Source organism: Salvelinus alpinus, chromosome 2 (assembly GCF_045679555.1).
Source record: "Salvelinus alpinus chromosome 2, SLU_Salpinus.1, whole genome shotgun sequence".
NCBI classification, from domain to species: Eukaryota; Metazoa; Chordata; class Actinopteri; order Salmoniformes; family Salmonidae; genus Salvelinus; species Salvelinus alpinus.
In genome coordinates, this window is record NC_092087.1 from 100181634 (window position 1) to 100203198 (window position 21565).

Sequence of the window (21565 nt, forward strand, 5' to 3'; positions counted from 1 at the left end):
TATCAGCTGTTAGTTCATAGGCTGTTTATTTCTTTATAAATAAAATGTTAAAAAATTGGGGGGGCTTGTGCAATAATATACATTTTTATTAATTAAATCATACATTCAACATCTGCTAGTTAGTAGCATCAAATGGCAACATTGAGAAGACAGACAACAGTCTGAGCTGACGTGAACAGAAGCACAGTGACATTCTAATGACAGAATCGTCCTACACTAGTGGAATTGGTGGTCATGACATTGAACGGCGTTTTGGCTCGCTAGATAAGTGTTGGAGATACTAACCCTGATAAAACAAAATGGCTGTCCCAGAAAGACGACATCACCAACACAAGACTTCTTTGTCATCTCATGAAGACGAAGACAAAGGGCTCTATTCAATCCACACGGTGGAAGTTCAGCGTGACGGCGTGGTTGAAATGTAAAGGCCATGTTCCCGTAGCGTAGACGCTGCACATGTCGTCTCAATAGGAAATGACCTTTACATTTCAGCTATACAGACTGAATAGAGCCCTAAAAATACTTCTTTAAACAGCGTTCCAGCCACCAAGACAGAACAGACTTCATTCCAGCCACCAAGACAGAACAGACTTCATTCCAGCCACCAAGACAGAAAATGGTTCATTCCAGCCACCAAGACAGAACAGACTTCATTCCAGCCACCAAGACAGAAAATGGTTCATTCCAGCCACCAAGACAGAAAATGGTTCATTCCAACAACATTCCAGCCACCAAGACAGAAGAGACTTCATTCCAGCCACCAAGACAGAAAATGGTTCATTCCAACAACATTCCAGCCACCAAGACAGAAGAGACTTCATTCCAGCCACCAAGACAGAAAATGGTTCATTCCAACAACATTCCAGCCACCAAGACAGAAGAGACTTCATTCCAGCCACCAAGACAGAAAATGGTTCATTCCAACAGCATTCCAGCCACCAAGACAGAAGAGACTTCATTCCAGCCACCAAGACAGAAAATGGTTCATTCCAACAACATTCCAGCCACCAAGACAGAAGAGACTTCATTCCAGCCACCAAGACAGAAAATGGTTCATTCCAACAGCATTCCAGCCACCAAGACAGAAGAGACTTCATTCCAGCCACCAAGACAGAAAATGGTTCATTCCAACAACGTTCCAGCCACCAAGACAGAACAGACTTCATTCCAGCCACCAAGACAGAAAATGGTTCATTCCAACAACATTCCAGCCACCAAGACAGAACAGACTTCATTCCAGCCACCAAGACAGAAAATGGTTCATTCCAACAACGTTCCAGCCACCAAGACAGAACAGACTTCATTCCAGCCACCAAGACAGAACAGACTTAATTTCAACAACATTCCAACCACCAAGACAGAAGAGACTTAATTTCAACAACATTCCAACCACCAAGACAGAACAACATACAAAGTGAATACACTTAAATAAAATGGTGTGCAGAACTTGTCAGAGCAGAAACATTGACGTGACTAAAGTGCTAGATTGTTTTATAGTCTTTTGATAGGTCCAGTATATCCTTGTATTCGGTGATATTTACAATATCTAAGGCACTACTTGACTCTAAATGTATACATTTTTGTTTCCCGTTTGAGAACTTTACATGGTGTTTTTCCCCTGTCTGAGCCGAATGCGACTTGATGCTATGGAGTCAGTTATCTGTGAAATCAGTGTAGAATGTACAGGACAGCGACGGCCAGAGTGGTGAGGAGAAGGTGGAGGCCGAACGTTGGTCTGTTGGTCGCTCCGCCGCTCGCTACACAGAAACAAACATACATTATAACTTTGTTCACTGAATCATATCACTCACTCACTCACTCACTCACTCACTCACTCACTCAGTCACTCAGTCACTCAGTCACTCTCACAGAGAAATGAAAGAGAACCGGCTGATCTTTCATAGATAAAAAGGAACGGTCATGTTTTACCTGTAGTAGCAGCTCCTCCAGCCACGGTGGTGACTGCTCCAGCTCCTCCAGCCACGGTGGTGACTGCCCCAGCTACCCCTGCACTGGTACTAGGAAGGTGGATGGTTCCCAAACCAACCGGGGTGGGGTCAATCTTGCCCCCCTTAAGACCCAGCCCCAGATAGTCCAGGTCGGCCTGGAAACGGGTGCTGATCCAGGTCTGGACCACGCTCTGGTTCTCATAGCTCCTCAGCTCCGGCAGGTTAGAACCCAGCAGACCTTTGACATGGCTCACATCCAGAGTCTGAGGGAGGAGGGGTTAGGGGGATAACTAGATACAGTTGTAGAAACACACACACACACGAACGCGCAAGCACACATGCACACACACACACACACACACACACACACACAGACAGACAGACAGACAGACGTAGAAACGCACACAGACACACACACACAGATGTAGAAACACACACAGACAGACACACACAGATGTAGAAACGCACACACACACACAGACAGACAGACAGACAGACAGACAGACAGACAGACAGACAGACGTAGAAACGCACACAGACACACACAAACAAACAGACAGACAGATGTAGAAACGCACACACATACACACCTGTATAACAGTAGGGTCCAGGCTGATGAAAGTGTCCATGTCCATACTGATGTTAGAAGTGGACAGACGCAGGACGTAGGCTGAGTCAGCACCACCTAGTGGACAGACAGAGAGTAGACTGAGTCAGCACCACCTAGTGGACAGACAGAGTATACTGAGTCAGCACCACCTAGTGGACAGACAGAGAGTAGACTGAGTCAGCACCACCTAGTGGACAGACAGATAGTAGACTGAGTCAGCACCACCTAGTGGACAGACAGAGAGTAGGCTGAGTCAGCACCACCTAGTGGACAGACAGAGAGTAGACTGAATCAGCACCACCTAGTGGACAGACAGAGAGTAGACTGAGTCAGCACCACCTAGTGGACAGACAGAGAGTAGACTGAGTCAGTGCCACCTAGTGGTCAGACAGAGAGTAGACTGAGTCAGCACCACCTAGTGGATAGACAGATGGTAGACTGAGTCAGCACCCCCTAGTGGACAGACAGATAGTAGACTGAGTCAGCACCACCTAGTGGACAGACAGAGAGTAGACTGAGTCAGCACCACCTAGTGGACAGACAGAGAGTAGACTGAATCAGCACCACCTAGTGGACAGACAGAGAGTAGACTGAGTCAGCACCACCTAGTGGACAGACAGAGAGTATACTGAGTCAGCACCACCTAGTGGACAGACAGAGAGTAGACTGAGTCAGCACCACCTAGTGGACAGACAGAGTAGACTGAGTCAGCACCACCTAGTGGACAGACAGAGAGTAGACTGAGTCAGCACCACCTAGTGGACAGACAGAGTAGACTGAGTCAGCACCACCTAGTGGACAGACAGAGAGTAGACTGAGTCAGCACCACCTAGTGGACAGACAGAGAGTAGACTGAGTCAGCACCACCTAGTGGACAGACAGAGTAGACTGAGTCAGCACCACCTAGTGGACAGACAGAGAGTAGACTGAGTCAGCACCACCTAGTGGACAGACAGAGTAGACTGAGTCAGCACCACCTAGTGGACAGACAGAGTAGACTGAGTCAGCACCACCTAGTGGACAGACAGAGAGTAGACTGAGTCAGCACCACCTAGTGGACAGACAGAGAGTAGACTGAGTCAGCACCACCTAGTGGACAGACAGAGTAGACTGAGTCAGCACCACCTAGTGGACAGACAGATAGTAGACTGAGTCAGCACCACCTAGTGGACAGACAGAGTAGACTGAGTCAGCACCACCTAGTGGACAGACAGAGAGTAGACTGAGTCAGCACCACCTAGTGGACAGACAGAGAGTAGACTGAGTCAGCACCACCTAGTGGACAGACAGAGTAGACTGAGTCAGCACCCCCTAGTGGACAGACAGAGAGTAGACTGAGTCAGCACCACCTAGTGGACAGACAGAGTAGACTGAGTCAGCACCACCTAGTGGACAGACAGAGTAGACTGAGTCAGCACCACCTAGTGGACAGACAGAGAGTAGACTGAGTCAGCACCACCTAGTGGACAGACAGAGAGTAGACTGAGTCAGCACCACCTAGTGGACAGACAGAGAGTAGACTGAGTCAGCACCACCTAGTGGACAGACAGAGAGTAGACTGAGTCAGCACCACCTAGTGGACAGACAGAGAGTAGACTGAGTCAGCACCACCTAGTGGACAGACAGAGTAGACTGAGTCAGCACCACCTAGTGGACAGACAGAGAGTAGACTGAGTCAGCACCACCTAGTGGACAGACAGAGTAGACTGAGTCAGCACCACCTAGTGGACAGACAGAGAGTAGACTGAGTCAGCACCACCTAGTGGACAGACAGAGAGTAGACTGAGTCAGCACCACCTAGTGGACAGACAGAGTAGACTGAGTCAGCACCACCTAGTGGACAGACAGAGAGTAGACTGAGTCAGCACCACCTAGTGGACAGACAGAGCAGACTGAGTCAGCACCACCTAGTGGACAGACAGAGAGTAGACTGAGTCAGCACCACCTAGTGGACAGACAGAGAGTAGACTGAGTCAGCACCACCTAGTGGACAGACAGAGTAGACTGAGTCAGCACCACCTAGTGGACAGACAGAGAGTAGACTGAGTCAGCACCACCTAGTGGACAGACAGAGTAGACTGAGTCAGCACCACCTAGTGGACAGACAGAGTAGACTGAGTCAGCACCACCTAGTGGACAGACAGAGAGTAGACTGAGTCAGCACCACCTAGTGGACAGACAGAGAGTAGACTGAGTCAGCACCACCTAGTGGACAGACAGAGTAGACTGAGTCAGCACCACCTAGTGGACAGACAGATAGTAGACTGAGTCAGCACCACCTAGTGGACAGACAGAGTAGACTGAGTCAGCACCACCTAGTGGACAGACAGAGTAGACTGAGTCAGCACCACCTAGTGGGCAGACAGAGAGTAGACTGAGTCAGCACCACCTAGTGGACAGACAGAGAGTAGACTGAGTCAGCACCACCTAGTGGACAGACAGAGTAGACTGAGTCAGCACCACCTAGTGGACAGACAGAGTAGACTGAGTCAGCACCCCCTAGTGGACAGACAGAGAGTAGACTGAGTCAGCACCACCTAGTGGACAGACAGAGAGTAGACTGAGTCAGCACCACCTAGTGGACAGACAGAGTAGACTGAGTCAGCACCACCTAGTGGACAGACAGAGAGTAGACTGAGTCAGCACCACTTAGTGGACAGACAGAGAGTAGACTGAGTCAGCACCACCTAGTGGACAGACAGAGAGTAGACTGAGTCAGCACCACCTAGTGGACAGACAGAGAGTAGACTGAGTCAGCACCACCTAGTGGACAGACAGAGTAGACTGAGTCAGCACCACCTAGTGGACAGACAGAGAGTAGACTGAGTCAGCACCACCTAGTGGACAGACAGAGTAGACTGAGTCAGCACCACCTAGTGGACAGACAGAGTAGACTGAGTCAGCACCACCTAGTGGACAGACAGAGAGTAGACTGAGTCAGCACCACCTAGTGGACAGACAGAGAGTAGACTGAGTCAGCACCACCTAGTGGACAGACAGAGTAGACTGAGTCAGCACCACCTAGTGGACAGACAGATAGTAGACTGAGTCAGCACCACCTAGTGGACAGACAGAGTAGACTGAGTCAGCACCACCTAGTGGACAGACAGAGTAGACTGAGTCAGCACCACCTAGTGGACAGACAGAGAGTAGACTGAGTCAGCACCACCTAGTGGACAGACAGAGAGTAGACTGAGTCAGCACCACCTAGTGGACAGACAGAGTAGACTGAGTCAGCACCACCTAGTGGACAGACAGAGTAGACTGAGTCAGCACCCCCTAGTGGACAGACAGAGAGTAGACTGAGTCAGCACCACCTAGTGGACAGACAGAGTAGACTGAGTCAGCACCACCTAGTGGACAGACAGAGAGTAGACTGAGTCAGCACCACCTAGTGGACAGACAGAGAGTAGACTGAGTCAGCACCACCTAGTGGACAGACAGAGTAGACTGAGTCAGCACCACCTAGTGGACAGACAGAGAGTAGACTGAGTCAGCACCACCTAGTGGACAGACAGAGTAGACTGAGTCAGTACCACCTAGTGGACAGACAGAGAGTAGACTGAGTCAGCACCACCTAGTGGACAGACAGAGTAGACTGAGTCAGCACCACCTAGTGGACAGACAGAGTAGACTGAGTCAGCACCACCTAGTGGACAGACAGAGTAGACTGAGTCAGCACCACCTAGTGGACAGACAGAGTAGACTGAGTCAGCACCACCTAGTGGACAGACAGAGTAGACTGAGTCAGCTCCACCTAGTGGTCAGACAGATAGTAGACTGAGTCAGCACCACCTAGTGGACAGACAGAGAGTAGGCTGAGTCAGCACCACCTAGTGGACAGACAGAGAGTAGACTGAATCAGCACCACCTAGTGGACAGACAGAGAGTAGACTGAGTCAGCACCACCTAGTGGACAGACAGAGAGTAGACTGAGTCAGTGCCACCTAGTGGTCAGACAGAGAGTAGACTGAGTCAGCACCACCTAGTGGATAGACAGATGGTAGACTGAGTCAGCACCCCCTAGTGGACAGACAGATAGTAGACTGAGTCAGCACCACCTAGTGGACAGACAGAGAGTAGACTGAGTCAGCACCACCTAGTGGACAGACAGAGAGTAGACTGAATCAGCACCACCTAGTGGACAGACAGAGAGTAGACTGAGTCAGCACCACCTAGTGGACAGACAGAGAGTATACTGAGTCAGCACCACCTAGTGGACAGACAGAGAGTAGACTGAGTCAGCACCACCTAGTGGACAGACAGAGTAGACTGAGTCAGCACCACCTAGTGGACAGACAGAGAGTAGACTGAGTCAGCACCACCTAGTGGACAGACAGAGAGTAGACTGAGTCAGCACCACCTAGTGGACAGACAGAGAGTAGACTGAGTCAGCACCACCTAGTGGACAGACAGAGTAGACTGAGTCAGCACCACCTAGTGGACAGACAGAGAGTAGACTGAGTCAGCACCACCTAGTGGACAGACAGAGTAGACTGAGTCAGCACCACCTAGTGGACAGACAGAGTAGACTGAGTCAGCACCACCTAGTGGACAGACAGAGAGTAGACTGAGTCAGCACCACCTAGTGGACAGACAGAGAGTAGACTGAGTCAGCACCACCTAGTGGACAGACAGAGTAGACTGAGTCAGCACCACCTAGTGGACAGACAGATAGTAGACTGAGTCAGCACCACCTAGTGGACAGACAGAGTAGACTGAGTCAGCACCACCTAGTGGACAGACAGAGAGTAGACTGAGTCAGCACCACCTAGTGGACAGACAGAGAGTAGACTGAGTCAGCACCACCTAGTGGACAGACAGAGTAGACTGAGTCAGCACCCCCTAGTGGACAGACAGAGAGTAGACTGAGTCAGCACCACCTAGTGGACAGACAGAGTAGACTGAGTCAGCACCACCTAGTGGACAGACAGAGTAGACTGAGTCAGCACCACCTAGTGGACAGACAGAGAGTAGACTGAGTCAGCACCACCTAGTGGACAGACAGAGAGTAGACTGAGTCAGCACCACCTAGTGGACAGACAGAGAGTAGACTGAGTCAGCACCACCTAGTGGACAGACAGAGAGTAGACTGAGTCAGCACCACCTAGTGGACAGACAGAGAGTAGACTGAGTCAGCACCACCTAGTGGACAGACAGAGTAGACTGAGTCAGCACCACCTAGTGGACAGACAGAGAGTAGACTGAGTCAGCACCACCTAGTGGACAGACAGAGTAGACTGAGTCAGCACCACCTAGTGGACAGACAGAGAGTAGACTGAGTCAGCACCACCTAGTGGACAGACAGAGAGTAGACTGAGTCAGCACCACCTAGTGGACAGACAGAGTAGACTGAGTCAGCACCACCTAGTGGACAGACAGAGAGTAGACTGAGTCAGCACCACCTAGTGGACAGACAGAGCAGACTGAGTCAGCACCACCTAGTGGACAGACAGAGAGTAGACTGAGTCAGCACCACCTAGTGGACAGACAGAGAGTAGACTGAGTCAGCACCACCTAGTGGACAGACAGAGTAGACTGAGTCAGCACCACCTAGTGGACAGACAGAGAGTAGACTGAGTCAGCACCACCTAGTGGACAGACAGAGTAGACTGAGTCAGCACCACCTAGTGGACAGACAGAGTAGACTGAGTCAGCACCACCTAGTGGACAGACAGAGAGTAGACTGAGTCAGCACCACCTAGTGGACAGACAGAGAGTAGACTGAGTCAGCACCACCTAGTGGACAGACAGAGTAGACTGAGTCAGCACCACCTAGTGGACAGACAGATAGTAGACTGAGTCAGCACCACCTAGTGGACAGACAGAGTAGACTGAGTCAGCACCACCTAGTGGACAGACAGAGTAGACTGAGTCAGCACCACCTAGTGGGCAGACAGAGAGTAGACTGAGTCAGCACCACCTAGTGGACAGACAGAGAGTAGACTGAGTCAGCACCACCTAGTGGACAGACAGAGTAGACTGAGTCAGCACCACCTAGTGGACAGACAGAGTAGACTGAGTCAGCACCCCCTAGTGGACAGACAGAGAGTAGACTGAGTCAGCACCACCTAGTGGACAGACAGAGAGTAGACTGAGTCAGCACCACCTAGTGGACAGACAGAGTAGACTGAGTCAGCACCACCTAGTGGACAGACAGAGAGTAGACTGAGTCAGCACCACTTAGTGGACAGACAGAGAGTAGACTGAGTCAGCACCACCTAGTGGACAGACAGAGAGTAGACTGAGTCAGCACCACCTAGTGGACAGACAGAGAGTAGACTGAGTCAGCACCACCTAGTGGACAGACAGAGTAGACTGAGTCAGCACCACCTAGTGGACAGACAGAGAGTAGACTGAGTCAGCACCACCTAGTGGACAGACAGAGTAGACTGAGTCAGCACCACCTAGTGGACAGACAGAGTAGACTGAGTCAGCACCACCTAGTGGACAGACAGAGAGTAGACTGAGTCAGCACCACCTAGTGGACAGACAGAGAGTAGACTGAGTCAGCACCACCTAGTGGACAGACAGAGTAGACTGAGTCAGCACCACCTAGTGGACAGACAGATAGTAGACTGAGTCAGCACCACCTAGTGGACAGACAGAGTAGACTGAGTCAGCACCACCTAGTGGACAGACAGAGTAGACTGAGTCAGCACCACCTAGTGGACAGACAGAGAGTAGACTGAGTCAGCACCACCTAGTGGACAGACAGAGAGTAGACTGAGTCAGCACCACCTAGTGGACAGACAGAGTAGACTGAGTCAGCACCACCTAGTGGACAGACAGAGTAGACTGAGTCAGCACCCCCTAGTGGACAGACAGAGAGTAGACTGAGTCAGCACCACCTAGTGGACAGACAGAGTATACTGAGTCAGCACCACCTAGTGGACAGACAGAGAGTAGACTGAGTCAGCACCACCTAGTGGACAGACAGAGAGTAGACTGAGTCAGCACCACCTAGTGGACAGACAGAGTATACTGAGTCAGCACCACCTAGTGGACAGACAGAGAGTAGACTGAGTCAGCACCACCTAGTGGACAGACAGATAGTAGACTGAGTCAGTACCACCTAGTGGACAGACAGAGAGTAGACTGAGTCAGCACCACCTAGTGGACAGACAGAGTAGACTGAGTCAGCACCACCTAGTGGACAGACAGAGTAGACTGAGTCAGCACCACCTAGTGGACAGACAGAGTAGACTGAGTCAGCACCACCTAGTGGACAGACAGAGTAGACTGAGTCAGCACCACCTAGTGGACAGACAGAGTAGACTGAGTCAGCTCCACCTAGTGGTCAGACAGAGAGTAGGCTGAGTCAGCACCACCTAGTGGACAGACGGAAGCAAGGGAAAGACAGCAATATGGATGGAGGGAATCAGAGAAAGAGAGACATAGACGTACTTGAGTATGGCTGTGTTAGTTAGTAGGGTAGTAGAGGTATGTATGTATGTAAGCCATTTTGCCACAACTTTGGAAGTATGCTTGGGGTCATTGTCCATTTGGAAGGCCCATTTGCGAGCAAGCTTTAACTTCCTGACTGATGTCTTGAGATGTTGCTTCAATATATCCACATAATTTTTCATCCTCATCATGCCATCTATTTTGTGAAGTGCACCAGTCCCATCTGCAGCAAAGCACCCCCACAACATGATGCTGCCACCCCCGTGCTTCACGGTTGGGATGGTGTTCTTCGGCTTGCAAGCTTCCCCCTTTTTCCTCCAAACATAACGATGGTCATTATGGCCAAACAGTTCTATTTTTGTTTCATCAGACCAGAGGACATTTCTCCAAAAAGTACGATCTTTGTCCCCATGTGCAGTTGCAAACCGTAGTCTGGGTTTTTTATGGCAGTTTTGGAGCAGTGGCTTCTTCCTTGCTGAGCGGCCTTTCAGGTTATGTCGATATAGGACTCGTTTTACTGTAGATATAGATACTTTTGTACCTGTTTCCTCCAGTATCTTCACAAGGTCCTTTGCTGCTGTTCTGGGATTGATTCGCACCAAAGTACGTTCATCTCTAGGAGACAGAACGCGTTTCCTTCCTGAGCGGTATGACGGCTGCGTGGTCCCATGGTGTTTATACTTGCGTACTATTGTTTGTACAGATGAACGTGGTACCTTCAGGCGTTTGGAAATTGCTCCCAAGGATGAACCAGACTTGTGGAGGTCTACAATTTTTTTTCTGAGGTCTTGGCTGATTTCTTTTGATTTTCCCATGATGTCAAGCAAAGAGAAACTGAGTTTGAAGGTAGGCCTTGAAATACATCCACAGGTACACCTCCAATTGACTCAAATCATGTCAATTAGCCTATCAGAAGCTTCTAAAGCCATGACATAATTTTCTGGAATTTTCCAAGCTGTTTAAAGGCACAGTCAAGTTAGTGTATGTAAACTTCTGACCCACTGGAATTGTGATACAGTGAATTATAAGTGAAATAATCTGTCTGAAAACAATTGTTGGAAAAATTACTTGTGTCATGCACAAAGTAGATGTCCTAACCGACTTGCCAAAACTATAGTTTGTTAACAATACATTTGTGGAGTGGTTGAAAAACGAGTTTTAATGACTCCAACCTAAGTGTATGTAAACTTCCAACTTCAACTGTATGTAAGGCTGTGTTATCTGGTAGGGGGTAGAGGTACCTATGTATGGCTGTGTTATCTGGTAGAGGTACCTATGTCTGGCTGTGTTAGCTGGTAGGAGGTACCTATGTATGGCTGTGTTAGCTGGTAGGAGGTACCTATGTATGGCTGTGTTAGCTGGTAGGAGGTACCTATGTCTGGCTGTGTTAGCTGGTATGAGGTACCTATGTATGGCTGTGTTATCTGGTAGAGGTACCTATGTCTGGCTGTGTTAGCTGGTAGGAGGTACCTATGTATGGCTGTGTTAGCTGGTAGGAGGTACCTATGTCTGGCTGTGTTAGCTGGTAGGAGGTACCTATGTCTGGCTGTGTTAGCTGGTAGGAGGTACCTATGTATGGCTGTGTTAGCTGGTAGGAGGTAGAGGTACCTATGTATGGCTTTGTTAGCTGGTAGGAGGTACCTATGTATGGCTGTGTTAGCTGGTAGGAGGTACCTATGTATGGCTGTGTTAGCTGGTAGGAGGTACCTATGTATGGCTGTGTTATCTGGTAGGAGGTAGAGGTACCTATGTATGGCTGTGTTAGCTGGTAGGAGGTACCTATGTATGGCTGTGTTAGCTGGTAGGAGGTAGAGGTACCTATGTATGGCTGTGTTAGCTGGTAGGAGGTAGAGGTACCTATGTATGACTGTGTTAGCTGGTAGGAGGTAGAGGTACCTATGTATGGCTGTGTTATCTGGTAGGAGGTACCTATGTATGGCTGTGTTAGCTGGTAGGAGGTACCTATGTATGGCTGTGTTATCTGGTAGGAGGTACCTATGTATGACTGTGTTAGCTGGTAGGAGGTAGGAGGTAGGAGGTAGAGGTACCTATGTATGGCTGTGTTAGCTGGTAGGAGGTAGAGGTAACTATGTATGACTGTGTTAGCTGGTAGGAGGTACCTATGTATGGCTGTGTTAGCTGGTAGGAGGTACCTATGTATGGCTGTGTTATCTGGTAGGAGGTACCTATGTATGGCTGTGTTAGCTGGTAGGAGGTACCTATGTATGGCTGTGTTAGCTGGTAGGAGGTAGAGGTACCTATGTATGGCTGTGTTAGCTGGTAGGAGGTAGAGGTACCTATGCATGGCTGTGTTAGCTGGTAGGAGGTAACAATGTATGGCTGTGTTAGCTGGTAGGAGGTAGAGGTACCTATGTATGGCTGTGTTAGCTGGTAGAGGTAGAGGTACCTATGTATGGCTGTGTTAGCTGGTAGGAGGTACCTATGTATGGCTGTGTTAGCTGGTAGGAGGTACCTATGTATGGCTGTGTTATCTGGTAGGAGGTAGAGGTACCTATGTATGGCTGTGTTAGCTGGTAGGAGGTAGAGGTACCTATGTATGGCTGTGTTATCTGGTAGGAGGTACCTATGTATGGCTGTGTTAGCTGGTAGGAGGTACCTAAGTATGGCTGTGTTAGCTGGTAGGAGGTACCTATGTATGGCTGTGTTAGCTGGTAGGAGGTAGAGGTACCTATGTATGGCTGTGTTAGCTGGTAGGAGGTACCTATGTATGGCTGTGTTAGCTGGTAGGAGGTAGAGGTACCTATGTATGGCTGTGTTAGCTGGTAGGAGGTACCTATGTATGGCTGTGTTAGCTGGTAGGAGGTAGAGGTACCTATGTATGGCTGTGTTAGCTGGTAGGAGGTAGAGGTACCTATGTATGGCTGTGTTAGCTGGTAGGAGGTAGAGGTACCTATGTATGGCTGTGTTAGCTGGTAGGAGGTAGAGGTACCTATGTATGGCTGTGTTAGCTGGTAGGAGGTAGAGGTACCTATGTATGGCTGTGTTAGCTGGTAGGAGGTAGAGGTACCTATGTATGGCTGTGTTAGCTGGTAGGAGGTAGAGGTACCTATGTATGGCTGTGTTAGCTGGTAGGAGGTAGAGGTACCTATGTATGGCTGTGTTAGCTGGTAGGAGGTAGAGGTACCTATGTATGGCTGTGTTAGCTGGTAGGAGGTAGAGGTACCTATGTATGGCTGTGTTAGCTGGTAGGAGGTAGAGGTACCTATGTATGGCTGTGTTAGCTGGTAGAAGGTACCTATGTATGGCTGTGTTAGCTGGTAGGAGGTACCTATGTATGGCTGTGTTAGCTGGTAGGAGGTAGAGGTACCTATGTATGGCTGTGTTAGCTGGTAGGAGGTAGAGGTACCTATGTATGGCTGTGTTAGCTGGTAGGAGGTAGAGGTACCTATGTATGGCTGTGTTAGCTGGTAGGAGGTAGAGGTACCTATGTATGGCTGTGTTAGCTGGTAGGAGGTAGAGGTACCTATGTATGGCTGTGTTAGCTGGTAGGAGGTAGAGGTACCTATGTATGGCTGTGTTAGCTGGTAGGAGGTAGAGGTACCTATGTATGGCTGTGTTAGCTGGTAGGAGGTAGAGGTACCTATGTATGGCTGTGTTAGCTGGTAGGAGGTAGAGGTACCTATGTATGGCTGTGTTAGCTGGTAGGAGGTAGAGGTACCTATGTATGGCTGTGTTAGCTGGTAGGAGGTACCTATGTATGGCTGTGTTAGCTGGTAGGAGGTACCTATGTATGGCTGTGTTAGCTGGTAGGAGGTACCTATGTATGGCTGTGTTAGCTGGTAGGAGGTACCTATGTATGGCTGTGTTAGCTGGTAGGAGGTACCTATGTATGGCTGTGTTAGCTGGTAGGAGGTACCTATGTATGGCTGTGTTAGCTGGTAGGAGGTACCTATGTATGGCTGTGTTAGCTGGTAGGAGGTAGAGGTACCTATGTATGGCTGTGTTAGTTGGTAGGAGGTAGAGGTACCTATGTATGGCTGTGTTATCTGGTAGGAGGTAGAGGTACCTATGTATGGCTGTGTTAGCTGGTAGGAGGTAGAGGTACCTATGTATGGCTGTGTTAGCTGGTAGGAGGTAGAGGTACCTATGTATGGCTGTGTTAGCTGGTAGGAGGTAGAGGTACCTATGTATGGCTGTGTTAGCTGGTAGGAGGTAGAGGTACCTATGTATGGCTGTGTTAGCTGGTAGGAGGTAGAGGTACCTATGTATGGCTGTGTTAGCTGGTAGGAGGTAGAGGTACCTATGTATGGCTGTGTTAGCTGGTAGGAGGTAGAGGTACCTATGTATGGCTGTGTTAGCTGGTAGGAGGTACCTATGTATGGCTGTGTTAGCTGGTAGGAGGTACCTATGTATGGCTGTGTTAGCTGGTAGGAGGTACCTATGTATGGCTGTGTTAGCTGGTAGGAGGTACCTATGTATGGCTGTGTTAGCTGGTAGGAGGTACCTATGTATGGCTGTGTTAGCTGGTAGGAGGTACCTATGTATGGCTGTGTTAGCTGGTAGGAGGTACCTATGTATGGCTGTGTTAGCTGGTAGGAGGTACCTATGTATGGCTGTGTTAGCTGGTAGGAGGTACCTATGTATGGCTGTGTTAGCTGGTAGGAGGTACCTATGTATGGCTGTGTTAGCTGGTAGGAGGTACCTATGTATGGCTGTGTTAGCTGGTAGGAGGTACCTATGTATGGCTGTGTTAGCTGGTAGGAGGTAGCAGAGACAGCACTACGGCTCTGGAAGGCTCCTTCAGCGATGATGAACAGCGTCCTCTTCTTCGTTATGTTGCAGTTGGTCACCGTCAGGGCGCTGGCCAGACTGCAACACGGTTAAACAGATAGCGCACATCAATACAACCGTCTTATTGTTGACAAACAGGATAAAACATACATCACACCCGTCTTATTGTTGACAAACAGGATAAAACATACATCACACGTCTTATTGTTGACAAACAGGATAAAACATACATCACACGTCTTATTGTTGACAAACAGGATAAAACATACATCACACGTCTTATTGTTGACAAACAGGATAAAACATACATCACACGTCTTATTGTTGACAAACAGGATAAAACATACATCACACGTCTTATTGTTGACAAACAGGATAAAACATACATCGCAGGTCATCACACTATAGGTAAGTGGGCAGACCAGTAGAAACAGTTGAACGTTGAATAAAAGCACGTCAATTAATCTCAAGCCATCTCCTAGAACAGCCCAGACTGGTAACAGCCCAGACTGGTAACAGTCCAGACTGGTAACAGTCCAGACTGGTAACAGCCAAGACTGGTAACAGCCCAGACTGGTAACAGCCCAGACTGGTAACAGCCCAGACTGTAACAGCCCAGACTGGTAACAGCCCAGACTGTAACAGCCCAGACTGTAACAGCCCAGACTGGTAACAGCCCAGACTGTAACAGCCCAGACTGTAACAGCCCAGACTGGTAACAGCCCAGACTGGTAACAGCCCAGACTGGTAACAGCCCAGACTGGTAACAGCCCAGACTGGTAACAGCCCAGACTGGTAACAGCCCAGACTGGTAACAGCCCAGACTGGTAACAGCCCAGACTGGTAACAGCCCGGACTGTAACAGCCCGTCACATTTGAGTAAAGAATCAAACCACAAAATAGGTCATTAGTTTCCATTTGAAAAATTCCAACAAATTGAATCCAGCGGCTTTAAAAATGATCCAATAGAACTGAAATGCAGCTGTCATCTCCCTCCCCCCGGACTGTTCGAAAAAAAAGCCTCTGTGGTGATTCCACGGTAACGGGGGGAGGGGAGGAGCCTCTGTCTCTTACCTTAGGCTCTCCTCTATAGTAAACGGTCTTCAGGATGCTGGCGAGCTAGTGTTAGCATAGCGGCTAAGTGTTACATGTTTTCCTATGGAAAATGTTAGCCCTGTTACCTATCTTAGTAATAATGTTACCTCAGGCTACTCTGTGTAATGATCTTCAGGAGGCTGATGTCTAGTGAACACAGGTTGGGTCCTCCTCTCTGTCTTACCTCAGGCTACTCTGTGTAATGGTCTTCAGGAGGCTGGTGTCTAGTGAACACAGGTTGGGTCCTCCTCTCTGTCTTACCTCAGGCTACTCTGTGTAATGGTCTTCAGGAGGCTGGTGTCTAGTGAACACAGGTTGGGTCCACCGATGGAGTTGAGCTCTGCACTGCCCAGTGTATTTCCTGAGTTCGTCAGGTACTTACTGATGATGGCCTGTGCCTATAGGGGGGACAAAGTTAGATTGGTAAATGGCAGACTGATTGATTGGTTAATCACTTGACAGACAGACAGACAGACAGACAGACAGACAGACAGACAGACAGACAGACAGACAGACAGACAGACAGACATACAGACAGGAGAGACAGATAAATACATCTGGTTACCATGGCAGCATCCCAGTTTCCATAGGAGGGGTCCATCAGAGCTGACAGTGTGTCGATCTTGGTGATGTTCCACATGGTGATGTCAGCATTAGTGGCGACGCGCGAAGCCGGACCAAGAAGCTGCACCTTCGCTTCTGGGATGGTGGCGATTACGGAGTAGGCCTGATGGGCGGGACACAGGAAACAGGAAGTACAGTCACATAATCTAACAGAAGGATAAAGCTTCATAGCACCCATGATGGTGGCGATTACGGAGTAGGCCTGATGGGCGGGACACAGGAAACAGGAAGTACAGTCACATAATCTAACAGAAGGATAAAGCTTCATAGCACCCATGATGGTGGCGATTACGGAGTAGGCCTGATGGGCGGGACACAGGAAACAGGAAGTACAGTCACATAATCTAACAGAAGGATAAAGCTTCATAGCACCCATGTCATACTATCTGTACATTCTCTCTGTTAAATCAGATGTATTGATCATGTATTTATATCAGGTCAGATGTAATGATACTGTATTTATATCAGGTCAGATGTAATGATACTGTATTTATATCAGGTCAGATGTAATGATACTGTATTTATATCAGGTCAGATGTAATGATACTGTATTTATATCAGGTCAGATGTAATGATACTGTATTTATATCAGGTCAGATGTAATGATAATGTATTTATATCAGGTCAGATGTAATGATAATGTATTTATATCAGGTCAGATGTAATGATACTGTATTTATATCAGGTCAGATGTAATGATACTGTATTTATATCAGGTCAGATGTAATGATACTGTATTTATATCAGGTCAGATGTAATGATACTGTATTTATATCAGGTCAGATGTAATGATACTGTATTTATATCAGGTCAGATGTAATGATACTGTATTTATATCAGGTCAGATGTAATGATACTGTATTTATATCAGGTCAGATGTAATGTATTTATATCAGGTCAGATGTAATGTATTTATATCAGGTCAGATGTAATGATACTGTATTTATATCAGGTCAGATGTAATGATACTGTATTTATATCAGGTCAGATGTAATGTATTTATATCAGGTCAGATGTAATGTATTTATATCAGGTCAGATGTAATGATAATATATTTATATCAGGTCAGATGTAATGATACTGTATTTATATCAGGTCAGATGTAATGATACTGTATTTATATCAGGTCAGATGTAATGATACTGTATTTATATCAGGTCAGATGGAATGATAAATATATTTATATCAGGTCAAATGTAATGATACTGTATTTATATCAGGTCAGATGTAATGATACTGTATTTATATCAGGTCAGATGTAATGATACTGTATTTATATCAGGTCAGATGTAATGATACTGTATTTATATCAGGTCAGATGTAATGATACTGTATTTATATCAGGTCAGATGTAATGATACTGTATTTATATCAGGTCAGATGTAATGATACTGTATTTATATCAGGTCAGATGTAATGATACTGTATTTATATCAGGTCAGATGTAATGATACTGTATTTATATCAGGTCAGATGTAATGATACTGTATTTATATCAGGTCAGATGTAATGATACTGTATTTATATCAGGTCAGATGTAATGATACTGTATTTATATCAGGTCAGATGTAATGATACTGTATTTATATCAGGTCAGATGTAATGATACTGTATTTATACCAGGTCAGATGTAATGATAAATGTATTTATATCAGGTCAGATGTAATGATAAATGTATTTATATCAGGTCAGATGTAATGATACTGTATTTATACCAGGTCAGATGTAATGTATTTATATCAGGTCAGATGTAATGATACTGTATTTATATCAGGTCAGATGGAATGATAAATATATTTATATCAGGTCAAATGTAATGATACTGTATTTATATCAGGTCAGATGTAATGTATTTATATCAGGTCAGATGTAATGATACTGTATTTATATCAGGTCAGATGGAATGATAAATATATTTATATCAGGTCAAATGTAATGATACTGTATTTATATCAGGTCAGATGTAATGATACTGTATTTATATCAGGTCAGATGTAATGATACTGTATTTATATCAGGTCAGATGTAATGATAATGTATTTATATCAGGTCAGATGTAATGATACTGTATTTATATCAGGTCAGATGTAATGATACTGTATTTATATCAGGTCAGATGTAATGATACTGTATTTATATCAGGTCAGATGTAATGATAATGTATTTATATCAGGTCAGATGTAATGATACTGTATTTATATCAGGTCAGATGTAATGATAATGTATTTATATCAGGTCAGATGTAATGATACTGTATTTATATCAGGTCAGATGTAATGATACTGTATTTATATCAGGTCAGATGTAATGATAATGTATTTATATCAGGTCAGATGTAATGATACTGTATTTATATCAGGTCAGATGTAATGATACTGTATTTATATCAGGTCAGATGTAATGATACTGTATTTATATCAGGTCAGATGTAATGATACTGTATTTATATCAGGTCAGATGGAATGATAAATATATTTATATCAGGTCAAATGTAATGATACTGTATTTATATCAGGTCAGATGTAATGATACTGTATTTATATCAGGTCAGATGTAATGATACTGTATTTATATCAGGTCAGATGTAATGATAATGTATTTATATCAGGTCAGATGTAATGATAATGTATTTATATCAGGTCAGATGTAATGATACTGTATTTATATCAGGTCAGATGTAATGATACTGTATTTATATCAGGTCAGATGTAATGATACTGTATTTATATCAGGTCAGATGTAATGATACTGTATTTATATCAGGTCAGATGTAATGATACTGTATTTATATCAGGTCAGATGTAATGATACTGTATTTATATCAGGTCAAATGTAATGATACTGTATTTATATCAGGTCAGATGTAATGATACTGTATTTATATCAGGTCAGATGTAATGATACTGTATTTATATCAGGTCAGATGTAATGATACTGTATTTATATCAGGTCAGATGTAATGATACTGTATTTATATCAGGTCAGATGTAATGATACTGTATTTATATCAGGTCAGATGTAATGATACTGTATTTATATCAGGTCAGATGTAATGATACTGTATTTATACCAGGCCAGATGTGTGTGTACCGTACATGTGAATCAAGCGATACTACATAACATAAGTCAGTAAAAACCAGTCATTGCCTCATACAGCTCTATGTTATACAGCTCTATGTTATACCGCTCTATGTTATACGGCTCTATGTTATACAGCTCTATGTTCAACCTACCTATTTGTACCTTTCTCTAAATGTTGTCTGAAACTAGCAGCACCATATCACCAGGTAACATTCTGACTGTGTTGTCTATAACTAGCAGCACCATATCACCAGGTAACATTCTGTCTGTGTTGTCTATAACTAGCAGCACCATATCACCAGGGAACATTCTGGCTGTGTTGTCTAAAACTAGCAGCACCATATCACCAGGTAACATTCTGACTGTGTTGTCTATAACTAGCAGCACCATATCACCAGGTAACATTCTGATTGTGTTGTCTAAAACTAATAGCACCATATCACCAGGTAACATTCTGTCTGTGTTGTCTATAACTAGCAGCACCATATCACCAGGTAACATTCTGGCTGTGTTGTCTAAAACTAGCAGCACCATATCACCAGGTAACATTCTGATTGTGTTGTCTAAAACTAGCAGCACCATATCACCAGGTAACATTCTGATTGTGTTGTCTATCACCAACAGCACCATATCACCAGGTAACATTCTGACTGTGTTGTCTATAAATAGCAGCACCATATCACCAGGTAACATTCTGACTGTGTTGTCTATAACTAGCAGCACCATATCACCAGGTAACATTCTGGCTGTGTTGTCTAAAACTAGCAGCACCATATCACCAGGTAACATTCTGGCTGTGTTGTCTATAAATAGCAGCACCATATCACCAGGTAACATGCTGACTGTGTTGTCTATAACTAGCAGCACCATATCACCAGGTAACATTCTGGCTGTGTTGTCTAAAACTAGCAGCACCATATCACCAGGTAACATTCTGATTGTGTTGTCTAAAACTAGCAGCACCATATCACCAGGTAACAATCTGATTGTGTTGTCTATCACCAACAGCACCATATCACCAGGTAACATTCCGACTGTGTTGTCTATAAATAGCAGCACCATATCACCAGGTAACATTCTGACTGTGTTGTCTATAACTAGCAGCACCATATCACCAGAACATTCTGACTGTGTTGTCTAAAACTAGCAGCACCATATCACCAGGGAACATTCTGACTGTGTTGCCTATCACCAATAGCACCATATCACCAGGTAACATTCTGATTGTGTTGTCTAAAACTAGCAGCACCATATCACCAGGTAACATTCTGATTGTGTTGTCTATCACCAACAGCACCATATCACCAGGTAACATTCTGACTGTGTTGTCTATAAATAGCAGCACCATATCACCAGGTAACATTCTGATTGTGTTGTCTATAACTAGCAGCACCATATCACCAAGTCACATTCTGACTGTGTTGTCTATAACTAGCAGCACCATATCACCAGGTAACATTCTGATTGTGTTGTCTATAAATAGCAGCACCATATCACCAGGTAACATTCTGTCTGTGTTGTCTATAACTAGCAGCACCATATCACCAGGTAACATTCTGACTGTGTTGTCTATAAATAGCAGCACCATATCACCAGGTAACATTCTGTCTGTGTTGTCTATAACTAGCAGCACCATATCACCAGGTAACATTCTGACTGTGTTGTCTATAACTAGCAGCACCATATCACCAGAACATTCTGACTGTGTTGTCTAAAACTATCAGCACCATATCACCAAGTCACATTCTGACTGTGTTGTCTATAACTAGCAGCACCATATCACCAGGTAACATACTGATTGTGTTGTCTATAAATAGCAGCACCATATCACCAGGTAACATTCTGACTGTGTTGTCTATAAATAGCAGCACTATATCACCAGGTAACATTCTGGCTGTGTTGTCTATAAATAGCAGCACCATATCACCAGGTAACATTCTGACTGTGTTGTCTATAAATAGCAGCACCATATCACCAGGTAACATTCTGACTGTGTTGTCTAAAACTAGCAGCACCATATCACCAGGTAACATTCCTTCTGTGTTGT

At 45.7% G+C, this 21565-nt stretch overlaps 1 protein-coding gene across 1 annotated transcript in view; it reads right to left on the bottom strand.

Annotated features, from left to right (window-relative positions):
* Positions 1–65: 65 nt before the first annotated feature.
* Positions 66–21565, bottom strand: part of mslnb (mesothelin b) — a gene marked incomplete in the record, with an annotated part of 183184 nt that continues 161684 nt past the window's right edge. Inside the window, 6 exon segments of the mRNA XM_071354003.1 lie at positions 66–1757; positions 1930–2212; positions 2540–2634; positions 14663–14796; positions 16075–16211; positions 16379–16540. Coding sequence (XP_071210104.1) covers positions 1669–1757; positions 1930–2212; positions 2540–2634; positions 14663–14796; positions 16075–16211; positions 16379–16540 — 900 coding nt within the window.